Below are 16,919 nucleotides of genomic sequence, written 5' to 3'. Positions count from 1 at the left end.
ATTCAAGTCATGGTATTTTCAATAACCTCATCTGCATGTGAAAGCTGGACAGTGAATAAGGAAGACCATGGAAGAATTGATGCTTTTGAGTTGTGTAGTTGAAGGAGAATATTAAAAGGACCATGGGCTGCCAAAACAACAAACCAATCTGTGTTAGTAGAAGTATAGCTAGAGTGCTCGTTGGAAGCCAGGATGGCCAGACTTCGTCTTTCATACTTCTGACATGTTGTCAGGAGGTTCCAGTTCTTGGAGAAGGATATCATTTTTTGTAAAGTGGAGAGTTGTAGACAAAGAGGAAGACCCTCCAAGGAGATGGATTAGCATAGTGCTGACAGCATTAGGCTCAGGCTTAGCTAAGAGTGTGAGGCTGGCATAGGAACTGACTGTGTGTATAGTGTCACTGTGAGTTCCAACTCGATGGCCCCTAACAACAGCAACAACAAATTATCCAATGTATATAAAAATTTTTACTGCTGGTTAAAACATAATAGCACCTATAGAACAAAACAAGAATCCTCATCACTTTTCTTTCTTCCTAACCTACCCCCAACCTTTGTTTTTCCATTACTGCTTAGTTTTTTCTCTTCTTCCTTTATTGTTGTTTTTAAGCATCTTTGAGTCGGTTTCAACCCATAGCAACCCTGTATAAGTTTTCTGAGGAGTGGCTGCTGGGTTTATACCACCGACCTTGTGGTTCAAACTGACATTGCAGTCCAGCACATTATCCTGCAGCGCCACACCAGGACACCTTTCTTCTTTTGTACCTGCCACATAATGTTGCTAGTGCCCCAATCATATTTTTCAATGAGATGCCCCAATAAAATGATCGCTTGGAAAAATCACAGGACCTTGAATATTTTGTTCAATCAGCTTGACTCTCTTCTTGAAACACGGCTAATAGTACACCCAGATTTGAATGGTGTCCTCCGCAGTGGGAGGGACTGTTGTGGTGTTCTACAGAAGAGCTCTGGGAATGCTAATGGTGATGGTGATGGTGGGAGTGTTTTGAAGGCAAAAGGACAGCAGTGGGAGGAGAACTAAGACAGCAGTAATGAGCCAGGGGTAGTGGGAAAGCATGAGTCAGGAAGAGCTAGCTGCTGGGGCCAATGGATTATAATACGTGTGAGTTTTTCTTTATCCACCTGGCTCTGAGTCTCAGAAGTGACCATGTACTTACTACGTGGAGTCTCCCAAAACTGCACTGGTAGTTTTATCCATCATGCTGCCTAGAAGGTGTCTTCTCCCACTACTTCATTCTACGACTCTGTAAGAGAACAGATGCTCCCCTACCCAACTTCAGTGACCCAACTCAAAGTGAATGGGCTGATGGGAGCCTAGTAAGGGCCATCCGTCACCATCAAGCCCATGCTGACTCATTGGGACCCTTTTTTATCAGTGGAACTGTGGTTCATAGGGTTCTCAGTGGATGCAAGGAAAATGCTAAGAGTCTTGGTGGCTAAATGTCCACTGCTAACGGAAAAGTTGGCAGTTTGAACTTACCCGTTGCTCCTCTTGCTCCACAGGAGAAAAGATCTGTTGATCAACTCCTATAAAGGAAACCCTGGGAGGAGGCAGTTTACTTTGCCATGTAGGATCCACAAGCATCTGAATTGACTCAAGGGCACAAAATAACAATAACAAAGGTTAGGTAGCTCAAAGTGGACTACAAATTTAACTAAAAGTTTCTGAATACCTTCCTGTTTTAGCTTAAGTCTTGCAAAAATTCTCTAAGACAAATATTGTATTAGGTCCACATGCTAGAAAGTGCCAGGACACAATAATGAGGTCCCAACCTCTCATTTCTTATGTAACTGATCCTGACGCATGCCTAATGAGGGCCGAATGGAGCCCCAGAGAGGCCCCAACTTCTCTGAGTCTACTGCTGCATTACCAGTTGTCCTGGTGTAAATATTTACAGTCTCAGAAACCCTATGGAGCAGTTCTACTCTATGAATTAGAATTGACTCAAGGGAAGTTTGGGGTTTTGGTTATTCAAAAGCAAGTAAACAAACAACAGAATGCTGCTCTTGTAGATAATTTGTTTATTTAATACATACTGTTAAAGAAGATGGTCTCCTGGTGTGGTGCGGTAGGATAAGCACTGGACTGTGAGCCATAAGATCTGTGTTTGGAATCCACTATCTGCTACTCAGAAACCCTATACAAGGTCACTATGAGTTGGAACTGATTCAAGGGCACTTGATAACAACAACATTGAAAGAAAAGGAAAGGAAGATTTGTAATCTAGATGTGTGGCAGATGAGATTTCCTTCTTTTCTATTCCTGTATGGTTGTTGTCATTCATGTGACCCATGTGTTTAACATAACATCATAATGCTGTACATTATCAATGGTGCATGATCACTCACTCATACACAGTATGTACCTTATTAAATGAAAGGTGATAATAACTAATGATGTAGATTGAGAATCCTTGGTGCACAGATTTACCTTCCTCTTGATGCTACCATCCACATGTATTTTGAAATTGAGATCAAGTTAATGATGAAAATTTTTTAAAAATAAGTGTTACCTTTAACTAGTTTCATTTTCTATAACTAATACAAAATGAGGAACATGCTTTGTCTTTTTTGTTTTAAAATAAGAGAAGAAGAGGAGTAGCATCTTAGAAATATAAACATGAAGATATGGCATTAGCTTGCTTTTTGTTGTTGTTACCTGGGAGTTTGAAAACAAGATATTTGTTAAAATGTCATTTACCTACTATATAACTCACTGTGGTAATATCACTATAGTTGGGGTCACCAAATAGGTGAAAAAATTTTAAGTTATTTTACTACTTTACTGGTTAAATTCCTTTGCATTGTTGTCAAAGTGGTTTTCATCATGCTAAATTCATCTCATTAGATGAAGACACTGTATGGGATTCTGAACGAATCTTGGTTTCCTTGTAATCATCTTTGTTATTTAAGTTTCAAGAAAATTTCCATGAATATCTTTTAAATCATTGAATGGCTTCAGGTTTCTGTTCATCTTTGATATTTGATAATTATTAGATAAACATTTGGTAAACATTCAGATGAAATCTGAACTTTTTGAAGCCATTTTGCTATATGAACCACCAAAACTATTGCCTTGAGATTATCTTTAAACATTAACCTTTAAACCAAACAATCCCCTGAGATCATCTTTGAGCCAAAAAAATAGTTCATCATTAGTAAAGCACATCTGCTTCAAGCCGTAAACTCTTTTAAAGAATGTTCTATGTGAGATCAAATTGACACGGGAACTCAAAAGAGTGGATAAGAAGCTCGGTGGTGGTGGTGGTTGTTGTATGCTACCAAGTCGGTTCCAACTCGGGTTATTGAGGCTGTAAATCTCTGTGGAACAGAAAGCTTCATCTTTCTCCTGTGGAGTGTGACTGGTAGATTCAAACCACTGACTTTGCAGTTAGCAGCCCAACGCACAATCTACTATACTACCCAGGACTCCTTGATAAGAAGGTTAGGTGGCAGAGAGTTTAAGATATGGTGGTGGAATCACTTAGAAAAGAATAGTGAGAATGGTAATATAACTTGAAGACTGTAATCAATGGCCCTGAGTTATACATGTGTATGCTTTCGTCAGGAGTCCTGGTGAAGCACTGTGGGTTAATGCGCCAGACTGCAAAGCCATTTGAACTGCAAGGTTGGTGGTTCAAGCTCACCAGCTGCTCCTTGGAAACCCTATACAGGGTTGCTATGGGTCAGAACTGACTCGATGGCACTTAACAACAACAACAACATGCTTTCATCAGGAGTGCTGGTGAAGCACTGTGGGTTAATGCGCCAGACTGCAAAGCCATTTGAACTGCAAGGTTGGTGGTTCAAGCTCACCAGCTGCTCCTTGGAAACCCTATACAGGGTTGCTATGGGTCAGAACTGACTCGATGGCACTTAACAACAACAACATGCGTTCATCAAAATTTTAAATTTTTAAAAAAACTCCCGTTTAGATATGAACATTTTCTAGGTCAGGGTAACTGTCTGTTGATTGTTGGAATGAGTGTTGGTTCTAGAATATGCGCCATGTGGCTGGGGCTTGAGAATAGGCTTTTGGGACTAGAGCTGGTGTGATCCTATCTGTGTTCTAATGAAGTATTTCCATTTGCAATGAATTTCCTTATAAAATGTAATACATTGAAGTTGGAAAAGAGTTATCTAGATATTATATCAGTAGAGTCTATTGATTTTGATTGAAAATTAATGCTTAACTTAAAATGTGGATACCATATATTTGGATGTGTTAAAATACTTGTCTCTCCACACTACTTCTAATCCTTACTATTTTACTCTGTTATCTCTCATTTCTGTTAGGTTTAGCAGTTTCCCTACAACTGTTACATGGAGACATTGAACAAATCAGAAGAGAATATTCATCGGTATTTTCTCATGGAGTATCCATAACGAGGAAGCTGGGATTTTCTAATATTATAATGCCTGGTAGGTGGCTATGGAGTCTGGATGGGACCAATGGTTGCAATCTGCTGCTCATCTGAAAGGTTGATATTTTGAACTCACACAGTGGTTCTGCAGAATAAGAGCTTGGCAAACTACTCTCTAAAAATTAAAACCAACAAACCTTTATGGAGCAGTTCTGCTCTGTAACACTTGGGGGCGATATGAGTAGGAATCCACTCAGTAGCCAAGGGTGTGGATCTTTTTTGATAAGTAACTTGGTACGAACCAAAATGTTGAAATATGGCTATATTGTCTGCTTCTGACACCTCAAAAATTTTCACATTGTCAGTTTCGAAGAATTTTAATGGACTATACTGAACAGTTAAGTAAGGCACGTAATTTAAAATTAAGCAAACTTTTAAAAATAGAATATCTTTACATTGGGATGGCTAAGTTATGGGAGCCGTGGCTGAATTTTTGTTACAACCATAACTAGAGGGTAAAAGTGAGATGGAGTGCCCAGAAAATATTGCTGATGGAAAATGTTGCTGAAGTTGCTTAGAGGAAATACTCTTAAACTTTGATGATGTTGTTGTTAAGTGCCATCAAGTCAGTTCTGACCCATAGTGACCCTGTTGTATAGGGTTTCCAAGAAGCGACTGGTAAGCTTGTATCACCAACCTTGTAGTTCATACGGCTTTGCAGATTGGCGCATTAACTCACAGTGCCATACCAAGACTCCAAACTTTGATAAGAATTGTTAATTAGGAATAGTTAGCCTTTCTTGGGGATTTTTTCTTTTGAGGTACATATGTTGTTGTTGTTAAGTGCCGTCAAGTCAGTTCTGACTCATAGCAAACCTGTATAAGGTTTCTGAGGAGCAGCTGATGGATTTGAACTGCTGACTTTGTGGTTCCCAGCCCAGTGCTGATCCTACAGCACCACATCAGGAATCTGAGGGGTATATATGTATAATATACAAATGCCATATATAATTTGTCACCTTTTATAGTTCTTTCTGTCTATATAATTTTGATCTATATTAATAATCAAAATGCCAAAATTGTGTGTCTTTTCTAAATGGAAAGGGGGTGGTTTAAGGAAATTCATAGTGTAAAATAAATGCCAAGTTTACTCAAGCTTTGGTACATTTTAGCGTAGGGCAGTCCTAATCTCTCAACCAAAATAAATTTAGAAAGTACACTCCTCCCACTCTTAGGGCAGTTAGGGCCTTCTGAGTGCTATTAAGTAAAACCCATGGGATTGAGCAAGAAGGAAATAGTGTGTGTTTTCTTTTAAAAAGAAAAATGTTTTTAGCAAATTCGGTTCACTTATGTCAGTAAACATTGATCCCTGTGCCAGAGGCTAAGAGAATTGTTGTTTTTATTGTTAAGCATCTTCAAGTCAGTTCTGACTCATAGCCATCCGGTATAGGGTTTCCAAGGAGCAGCTGGTGAATTTGAACTGCCAACTTTGTGTCTCAGACCGACCTTGTGGTTGAGTGCTTATCTTCCAGTGCCACATTTGGTGTTGTGCCCCAGGGCCTGGAAGGATGCCTTGCCACATAGAAAGTACTCAATATATATTAGAAGAATTAATGAATCTTAATTCTCTTTACTTGAGATTCATTAATTCCACAAATACACATTGAGTACTTTCTATGTACCAATGCATCCTTCCAGGCACTGGGGCACAACAGCAAACACAACAGAAAAATTCCTTACCCTCATAGCGCTTGTTTTCTAAGGAGGAAACTGATAATATGTAAAATATATGTTTGAAGATGGTAACAGATAAAAACTCAGACAAATAAAGGGGCTGGAGAATCTAGTGTGCTGAGGAGTTGACATGTTAGGTAGGTGAGAAATGTAGATGAGAAGGTATTATCAGAATAGAGACCTGAAGGAAGTGAGGAAGCCATGCAGATAAAATCTGCAAAGGTCCTGAAGCAGTAACATGCCTGTGTGTTGAGGACCTGCAAGGAGCCCAGCCTGGCCAGAACAGAAGAATGGAAATGGGGGTGTAGGAGAGTGTTTGGAAAAAATCATGTGTGGCCTTGTAGATCACACTAGTCATTATACAGAATAAGAAGGGAAACAACTAGTAGATTTTGAACAGAGGAATGACAAGCTGGTTTACATTGTCACAGAATTATTCTACTTACTGTGTGGCGATTATACTTGGAGGGATGTGGGAGATTAGAGTAGAAACAGGAAGACCAGTTTGGGGTCTTGCGCAGTAATCCAACTAGAGAGATGCTTTGGCTTGGGCTGGAATGTTAGTATGCTCTACCATTGAGTCTGTTTCGACTGCAGGTGACTTTCTAGGACAAAGAAGGATGGCTCCAGAGGTTTCGGGGGTTATAAGTCTTGAGAGAAGCAGACTGCCTCATCTTTCTCCTGTAAAGTGACTGGTTAATTCAAACCACTTACCTGACTTTCAGGAGTCCTGGTGTGGCACTGTAGGATAAGCACTGGACCCCAAAGATGGTTTGAACTATACAAGGTCAGCAGTCCAAACCCATTAGCCGCTCCTCGAAAACCCTATACAGGGTCAATGTGAGTTGGAAACGACTCAACAGTATTTCACAACAACAACACCTTTTGGTTAGTAGTACAACCCAGAGCCCCCTGTGCCACCAGGACTCCTGTGTTAGCAGTGTCATTGCTAAGTGCCATCGAATCAATTCCGACTCATAGCGACCCTGTATAGGGTTTCCTAGGAGAGACTGGTGGGCTTGAACCACTGACCTTGTGATTCAAACCGACTATGACATCCAGTGCTTATTCTGCAGTGCCACACAGGGCTGCCTGTTAACAGTAGAGAAGGTGAAAAGAATACACATTCACACCATGTGTGGAATTACAATCTAAGGAGAAAGACATAGTCATTTGGAAGGGGTTAGAGAGAGGTGATAGGATCCCACCTAGAGATGTCACACCTGAGTATTCTTCAAGGCCCACCTCGCCCATCCCATGATTTCGCGCTCCTACACTACACTAGTAGCAAACACTTGTTCCCCTATTTAACAAAGTGTTGCCTCAAATGTTAAAAGAAAATTTGTATATTCTAATGTTTTTTCTATTCTAACATTCTACAGAAGTTAAAATTTTATGGGAGAATAGCCTTTTTTACACTTTGGATGCTGATAGAAACCTGCTAGCTATTCACAGAGACATAGGTGCGAGTATTCTTTTCTTTCGTTTTTCTCTTTTTCCTTCTCTTCTCTTTGTCTTTCCACTCACTTCCTCTCTAGTGACCAGGGTAAGACTAGTATGAGTAGACATGCCTAGAGAAGGTTCTGCAGCCCCCACACAGAGGGTTATATGGCCTGCACGTGGAGGGTCTGCAGTCCACACCTACTTCTGTGGCCCATGCATGCAGGGATCTGTGCTATGCGTATGGAGGAATCTGTGGGTGGTATGGAGGGATCTGTGGAGCACCGATCACTGGGCGCAAAATCAAAGAGGCAAGAGACAACAGTAAGAGCTTCTGCCTGGAGTCTCTTCCATACCAGATCTGGCCAGGCCTGGCCTGGTTCTTACTAGGAGAAACAGTGGAATGGACTTGAAGGGAGGGAAGAAAAAAATAAAAGAAAGGAAAACTGGTGTCAGATTATAGAGGCAAAGTGGGGACATCGTGAAATTTCTTAGGTGGTTTTGAAGTCAATATTCCATTAGGTGGTGCTAGAGAATTCCTTCAGTTTTATTGTATATGTGACTGTGTATACGCATTCCCAACCCCCCCCACCACCTCCAGGGTTTTTATGACTTTTATTTTTAGTTTTGTTCTTTGGGCCTCCTTCTATCTTGTGGGATCTCTTTCTCTCCTTGCCTCACCAGAAAGGAGATGGCAACTGTGGCATACAGGTAAGCTGCAATTGCACCCTCTAAAAAAAAAAAAGCATACCAATTGGGCAAGAGCCATACTAGCTGCTGCACACCAGAGCAGTGCCTACAACCAACACCTGCTAAAAACACACTGAAGTGAGCTGTCTGGACAGTGAACAGAGAAACTCATCTCCTGATCACACCCATCAAGAGGCAATTGGAGAGTGCTTAAGAATACACCAACATACATTCATTTAATTAAGACCACTACAACAACAACACATTGCCTTAAACGCAGCAGAAAACTTCTGCTCACGTGCAGAAACAAGACAGAATAGCTCAAACAAATTACAAAGAGGAAGAACTAGAAGTTGCTTTGGAGGGAGAAAAGGCTTTGGTATTACCTGGAAAATAATTCAGGAGAAAGATAATGAAGTGCATCCAAATGTTCCACAGAAAGGTTAAGGAAAATGAGGAAGAAGTCAGGAAAGCACTACAGGAACAGTCAAGCAGAATACATACAACATTGGAGATAACACAAAACCTGCAAAAAGAGGTCCAGATGATCAATACTAAAATACCAGAAATGGTCAGTACACTGAAGGGGCAAAGGAGTAGAATTGAATGGATGGAAGCCAGAATTAGCAAACTTAAAGATAAATCTCTTAATACTGTTAAGCTAGAAGATCAAGCAGAAAAAAAGAATGAAAAAAAAACCCCTGAAGAAAGCCAAAAATTCACGTGAGACAACCTACGTAGGTTATTCATGAAGAGGAATAACCTACGGGTGATTGGAATTCCAAAACAAGAAGAGACAAAACCACAGGATAGTCGAAGAGCTGCTGGAAGAAAATTTCCCTAACATCATGAAGGACTTGAACATTCAAGAAGCTGAATGAACCTCAGGCAGGATAGACCCCAAAAGAAAATCACTAAGACATATCATAATCAAACTCTCCAAAATCAAAAAGAAGGAAAGAATTGTAAAAAGCAGCTAGGGAAAAAAGAAACGTTACTTACAAAGGAAAACCAGTAAGATTAAACTCTGACTTCTCAGCAGAAACCATGTGGGCAAGAAGGCAATGGGGAAACATTAAGAACTATGAAAGAAAAACACTGCCAACTAAGAATCATATAACCAGCAAAGCTGTCAATCAGATATGATGGTGAAGTGAGAACTTTCCAGGAAAAACAGAAATTGAGGGATTTTGTAAAAGCTAAGCCAGTGCTTCAAATACTTTTGATGCTTTAAGATCAAAAGTCTAATTACAATTTAGTAGGAACCAGAGGTGCTAGACTTCTAAGAATTCTGCACACTGTTGCTGAGTAGAGTGAGCAGTAACCAGGCTGGGTGACCTTTACCAAACACTGGGTCTAACTGTGTGCATCTAAGACTCTCATCTTCTTTTGCTTTCTTGTTTGACCATTATCTTTTTTTCCTCCTCCTCCTCTCTCTCCCCTCCATCCATTTTTCTCCATCCCCTTGTTTCTGTACCTCTCTTCTCCATCTTCTTCTTTTTTACCTTCATCCCTTCAAATTTAATCTTGTGCATTTTAGTCAATTTCAACTCAGAACAACCCTATATCTAATTTAGGGTAAGACTAAGCCAAATAGAGTAATGTGGTTTATATTTATTGAAAACATTTTACATACTTGTCCTTTGATCTATAAACCGAGGAGTAAATTTTTATTAGTTACTGAATTTTGTTCTAAAAGGCCCTTACCTGTGTTTAACTTGATCTCCCATAAAAACAAAGTTTCTGCCTCTTTGTCCAGATGTTAATCCAAACTTAACCAACCCCATTGGCATCAAGTGAAATCTGACTCATATCAACCTTATATAGGATTTCCAAGTGGTTACGAATTGGGCTGCCAACCTGAAGGTCAGCAGTTGGAAACTACCAGCTGTTCTGAGGTGTTCAGCTCCTGTTAAGATTTACAGCTTTGGAAACCCTATGCAGGGTCACTATGAGTCCGAACTGACTCCATGGTACTTAACAACAACAACAGGTCTTTATGGAAGCAAGCAGCCTTATCTTTCTCCCATGGAGCAGCTGATGGATTTGAACCACCAACCTTGTAGTGACCAATTCAGTGCCTTGCAAACAACACCATCTAGATGCTGTTAAGTGCCATCAAGTCGGTTCCGACTCATGGGTTTCCAAGGAGCGACGTGTAAGTTTGAACTACCACCCTTGTAGTTCACAGTCCAGTGTTTATTCTACAACGCCACACCAAGAATCTAGAGAGATATGTTAGAAGCTGGAAAATACCATGTTGCATAATAGTATTCCATATCTTCCCTGGAGAATAGAAAGACCAAATGAAATACTTTTATCTTGTCGATCGTATTTTTAAGAATGAGATTCTCTAAACCGCTGTTTAAATTTCATGTATAGAAGCAAGCAAGGGAATTTATATTTGGCAGGCTGCAGTGTTAATTCCCAGTGATAAGACTGCTGTGACTCAAGGACTTCAAGCAATACAGAAACTGTCCAACATTACCCATTGCAATCTTTTGTGGTCTTTCTTTTTAAAAATACTTATTTTCTAATTGTGGTAAATATCTATATAACAAAACATTTCAACAATTTTCATTTTGGTGAAAATTAATTCCTGCAGGGAAGGCTTTGAGAACTGCCTGTTAAACTCCTGGGATGACCTGACCCAGCCTGCCTGAGCATGTCATACTACTGTTGTCAGAAATGACTGTTTATAGAACTGTTTACTTGGTGACATCTTATTCAGTGGCTTTTACAACTGTTCATTATTTCCTTCAGTTACTAAAAATAGCTGGCATTTCTTCTTTCACCCCCCTAAAAAAATTACATCCCATTGAGAAACAAATTGATGGGTTAATCTAATATAAAAATAAACAAACAAAAAACCATATTTTAGAGCAGAATACAAGCAGCTGCTAGAAGAATTTCTCAGCTTGATCTCTGGGCAGTATCGCTGAGAAACGGAAAAGCATAAAACAAGATGACACATCATCTACTGAATAATTGTCTGGGATGTGCTGTGCTCCTGCAGCTTTTGTCTCTTTACTGATGGAATGAACTTCCGGTGGAATGAGGCTCTCTGTCCCTGTCATTCTCTAGCTTTGAGCTAGTTAAGCTCACATTGGCCAGAAGAGGATTCTGCAGGGCTGGGGACTACAAGAGGTTTTTTTAAAATCACTTTCTAATTCTTTCTTTTCTCTTTCATATTTTTGGCTTCTTCATCCTCCAATTAAGCAACCCTGGCATTTACCTGTTCACCAAAAGGTTGATGGTTTAAACCCAGTGAGTGGCTTCATGAGAGTAAGGTCTGGAGATCTGCACCCATAATTAGAATAGACTCAACTGCACCTAATTGCCCCAATAAATCTTTCAAATGAGAGGGAGATGTGTGTATTTACATGTTGCTGTTAGGTGCCATAGAGTGGGTACCCATTCATAGCGACCCTGTGTACAATAGAAGGAAACACTGCCTGATCCTGGGCCAACCTCACAATTGTTGCCAAGCTTGAGCCCGTTGAGATTTACATAATCAACTGCAAACAATTTTAAAACTCACTGGATTTACGTTGGGAACCATACAGTCATTGTTTGTATTTTTTTCCTTTTATTATATATCAGAATTTGGACTTGCCAATTAATTCTCAGCAGTGTCCCTAATGAAAGCTTGAGCAGAATTCTTCAGTGAGAAGATGTGTGTAAACGGTATTTCTGATCTCAATGTTATACTGACAGCAGGCAAGGGTGACCTTTTTTTCATTTTATAGGCTTATCCTTCACAGTTAATCTCCATCTGCAATGAACCGATAAGGTCAGCACAGGTGAGACACATGCTTGTACCAATAGAACCAAGTTCTTCAACACAGCCACTGCCTCTCAGAATGGATTATCTGTGGTTCTGTGGTGGACAGGATCATACACAGAGCTCTCTTTGAGGATCGTAGGATGTAATCAATGCCAAGCTATTTTTGAAATGTGAAAAACATAAGAGACAGACATTTTCTCCTTAGTCATAGCCAGGTTTGAGGAGGGCATCTGCCTGTGTACTTCAGCACCATCTTGATGTTTTCTGGATTGTTCTCTGTGGTTAAGGGTAGATTACTCAACACTTTATTTCTTAGAGTATCTGATGTCTGAAGAAGAAAAGACACTTTTTCCAGAGACCATCTCTGCCTTGTATCAGCCAAATAACTTTAAGTAGCATTCCATGCTGTGAGAGGAAAAAGAATTAAAAGAATTTAACCAGAGCTCTCCAAAAGAAACATGGATCTGAGCCACAGTTATAAATTTACATTTACTATTGACCACCTTATAAAAAGTAAGAACAGGTGAAATTAGTTTTCATAATCATTTTATTTAACCCAGGACATCTAAGGTTTTATCATTGCAACAGGTCATCAGCATAGTCAGTCCTTAAGGAGACAGCAGTTTGCTGCCTTTCTCTTAGCCTGCATCTTTGAAAGCCAGTGCATATTGTACAGCACATCTTTCCAGACCAGTCACATTTCAAGTGCTCAGTTGCCACATGTGGCATTGGTTTCTGTATTGGACAGCACAGCCTTAAATATCTTAACAGACTCTGTGAAGTCAAGCCTGGGCCACCGCTTTATATCAGAAAAGACAAGTTTCCATCCACCAGACATTCTGGAGCAGAAACTGGTTGACATGTCAGGAATGGCATGTGGAAGGTCAGAATGTACCCTTCCCCTGGCTCAAAGGTCTATTCTTATTCTGAGTGTATGAATCCCTATAAACAAAATTTTCGTAGCCTATCCCTAGTCTTATATTCTTGTACTCGATGCCTCTTGGAGACTTGCTTCCACATAGCAGCTAGTTAAAATATTACTCATTGTTAAACTCAAGCCAAACTTGTTGCCATTGCCCCATAGGGTTTTCTTAGCTGTAGTCTTCATGGAAACAGGTTTCCAGGTCTTGCTTATGTGGCATCACCAGGTTGGTTCACACCACCCAGGGACTACTTCTTGTTAAGTGCCGTTGAGCTGGTTCCAATGCATTGCAACCTTGTAAAGTTTTTCCGAGGAGCAACTGATGAGTTTGAACTTCCAACCTTGCAGTTCAAACCGACCTTGCAATCCAGTGCATTATCCTGCAGCACCACACCAGGACTCATTGCTGTTGTTGTTAAGTACAGTCGAGTTGATTCTGACTCATAACGACCATGTATAGTTTCCAAGGAACAGCTAGTGGGTTTGAACTGCCGACCTTTTGGTTCGCAGTCCAGTGCTGATCCTACAGTACCACACCAGGAGTCCTTCATAGGGAATCTCTAATTCATACCTTTTGGTACATTGACTTAAATTATATTGAGATGATCTACATAAAATTGCAACAGTATTAAATTCTCTTGCTTCTCTCATCCCTCCTGTGATCAGTTCTGAGTCCTTTCACCATATTGTTTTTTGTTCTGGATGATACCAGTTTGCGTCATCTGTGCCCTGTAAAGATGGTCCTAGAACTGAACTCAGTGCTGTAAGACAGGTCTGAACAAGGCAGAGTCGAGCAGTCTAGTACTTTTCTTGTTTCACATACTGATCTTCTAGTGACTAAGGCTGAAATCTATTCAGCTTATCTGATGACTTTTCACATGCTATTGAATTGTACTTCATCTATAAATTGGGAATATTGAGAATACTTTGGACACATTTCTTAATCTTTATATTTCAGTTTCCTCATCAATTAAATGTAAATAATGGTGTCTTCTTATAAGAGAGGGCTTCAAAAAGTTCAAGGAAAAATTTCCTTATCTTTTACTACCATTTTACCAAAAGCTTTTTGAAGTTGTTGTGGGAATTTAGTTAGATGCTTGGCTTATAGGTCTTGGTAAAGTGCCAAATACATAGTTGTTGCTGTTGTTAAGTGTCATGGGGTCAGTTCCTACTCATAACAACCCTGTATAGGATTTCCAAGGCTGTAAATTTTTAGAGGAGCAGAAAGTGTAATCTTTATCCTGTGTGGCTAGTGGATTAGAACCACCGATCTTTCAATTGGCAGTCCAGTGTTTATCCTGTCGAGTCACTGAACACCCCTAACACATAGTTGTCATCGTTAAGTGCTATCTAGTTGTTTCCAACTCATAGCTATCCTGTATCAGGTTTCCAAGGAGGGACTGAGGGATTTGAACTGCCTACCTTGACGCAGTAAGGAGCTCTGGTAGCTGAATGGTTACAAATCAGGCTGCGAGCCGCAAGGTCAGCACTTCGAAACTACCAGTTGTTCCGCGGGAGAAAGATGAGGCTTTCGGCTCCCGTAAAGATTTACAGCCTCGGAAACCCTGTACAGGGTCACTATGAGTCAGAACTGACTCCACGGCACGTAACAACAACAACTTTGACGCAGTAGGCTAAGCACTCAACCTCAAGGTCAGTTTAAACTGCAAGGTTAGTGGTTCAAACTCAACAGCTGCTCCTGGGAAACCCTACATTGTGTTGCTAAGAGCTGGAACCAACTCGTCAGCACTTAACCACTTAACAGCACTTAATAAACCTTGTGTTTAGCAGTCCATTGCTTATCCTACAGCACCATCACAGAACTCCTAATACTTAGTAGTGGTGGTGTGTGCTGCTGAGTCAGTTCAGACTCATAGCGCCCTATATAGGGTTTCTGAGACAGTAATTCTTTACTGGAATAGAAAGTCTCTTCTTTCTCCCATGGAAAGGCTGGTAGATTCCAACTGCTGACCACAAGCAGCCCAACTCATAACCCATTAGGCTACCAGGGTTCCTGTCACACATAGTTGTTGTTTAGTGCCTTCCAGTTGGTTCCAACACAGTAAATTGCACTGCTGCTCTGATTGCTGTTGGGTGCCATTGAGTCCTTTCCAACTCGTATTCACTTGTTTTCAGTGCCTGAGGTTGTAAATCTTTATGGGAGTTGAAAGCCTCCTTCTCTCAGTAGCAGCTGGTGGACTCAAACTGTGGACCTTGTGGTTCGGTGTCCAGTGCTTTTCGTACAGAACCACTACACTCTCCTAACACATAGTTTTGGTGATGGTGGTGGTGTTAAGTGCTGTCAAGTTGGTACCAGCTCATAGTGATTGTATATAGCAAGGTTGGGGAATGTCTATCCCATGGGCCATATAAGGCTGGCAAAATCATTTGGTCTGACCCTGCCAAGGCAGCCACAGTTCCAGCCACCCAAATATAGCAGGCTAATTTTTAAGTTAGTAATTTTGCATGGCCCACAAATGATGTTATAAATATCCAAAAGGCTCTTGGCAGAAAAAAGATTCCCCAATCCTGCTATATCAAGTTTTCAAGGACTGATTGGTGGGTTTGAACCACTGACTTTGCCCTAGCAGTCCAGTGCTTATCCTACAGTGCCTCACCAAGACTTCTAACACATAGTAGGTACTCATAAAATTGTACTGCTGCTACTATTAGGCCTACTGTCATCATCATCATCATCATCATCATCTATAATCTCAGTTCACAAAATACCCGATTCTTTTGTGTTTTTACTTAAAGGAAAAAACTCTTCCAGTTCCATAAATATTAACAAAGATGAGCTCAGATAAGACCCTCTGGCCATGCACAGTGGTGCAGATATGTGATGAACACTCATTTTGTACCTTTCTCCCACCCATCCATAGGACAGGATCAACAAACATCTTGAGTTACAGATAGAAGCAAACCCTCTTGTCAGTTGAGGTCAAGCTATTAATACACCGCATTTGACATCAGTCACTAAACTCTTCTCAGTTTTATTGTTGTGGCCCTTTCTTTATCTTGTCTACAATGATAGTTTGAGAATCTTTCACATGTGCAAAGGCTTCCCAGCCAGTAGGCCTACTAAACAAGAAAAGTATCGTGGACATAAATTAACAGGGTAATAAATTTGGGAGATGCAAGGTGTTAATAAACATTGTCAGGAAAATAGCTTTTCACACTCGTGCTATGATTCCTTTTCATATTCACCTCATGGTTTCATTCTTAATTACCCAAGATGTTTTCTTAACACCATTTGGGCTTATTTGTTTTCTCCAGTGCTGACCTCAAGTGTATTGATTTTAATTAGCACTTGTTTCAATTTTATCTGTACATTTTTGTAAAACTTGGCCCCTTGCAGTACTGGCTTCAGCAAGCTGTAACATTCCTGGGGAGAGACATATGTAGAATGTCATCCAGGAGAAATGATTTTCTTGTCATGTGGCCTCTCTACATTCAAGAAATCTTCAAGCTTAAAAGTTTTAGAAAAGAGAAACGGCGACAAAGACTAGAAAATTGAATTATATGTATCGGAATTTTTAAGTGTCTTCCATTACAAAATTTCCTTTGTATGTCTTAGAAACAGCTTAACATAATTTTTCAGCACAAAGGGACATTAGAAATAACTTTATCCGCCCAACACAGTCTCTCACCCCATTTAATGACACAAAAACCTGGGCCCTGTCTAGTTTCTCATAGAGGAGACAGTGGCAGAGAAGATATTTCCCATTAACTGGTGTATACTCAACAGTCTATTTGTAAGCAGAACTATCCATTCATTACGTGCCACCTACTCTAAGAAGTAGAGTCCTGGTGTGGCACTGTGGGATAATGCACTGGGCTGCAAAGTTGGTTTGAACCAGAAGGTTGGCAGTTCAAGTTCACCAGCTGCTCCTCAGAAACCATATGCAGGGTGGCTATGGGTCAGAGCCAACTCAATGACACTTAAAAACAACTCTAAGAAG

The 16,919-nt window shown here is 40.3% G+C and overlaps 1 protein-coding gene across 1 annotated transcript in view; it reads left to right on the top strand.

Moving 5' to 3' along the window:
* DOCK4 (dedicator of cytokinesis 4) overlaps window positions 1-16,919 on the top strand; it is a 360,754-nt gene that overhangs the window by 129,579 nt on the left and 214,256 nt on the right. The window contains exon 12 of the mRNA XM_006859354.1: window positions 4,317-4,442. Within this exon, the coding sequence (XP_006859416.1) occupies window positions 4,317-4,442 (126 nt within the window). The remainder of the gene's footprint in view (window positions 1-4,316; window positions 4,443-16,919) is intronic.

Source organism: Chrysochloris asiatica, unplaced genomic scaffold (genome assembly GCF_000296735.1).
Source record: "Chrysochloris asiatica unplaced genomic scaffold, ChrAsi1.0 scaffold00032, whole genome shotgun sequence".
In the NCBI taxonomy this organism is placed as follows: Eukaryota; Metazoa; Chordata; class Mammalia; order Afrosoricida; family Chrysochloridae; genus Chrysochloris; species Chrysochloris asiatica.
The sequence above is the reverse complement of the archived record's forward strand: the minus strand, read 5'-3'. Positions and strand labels throughout refer to the sequence as shown.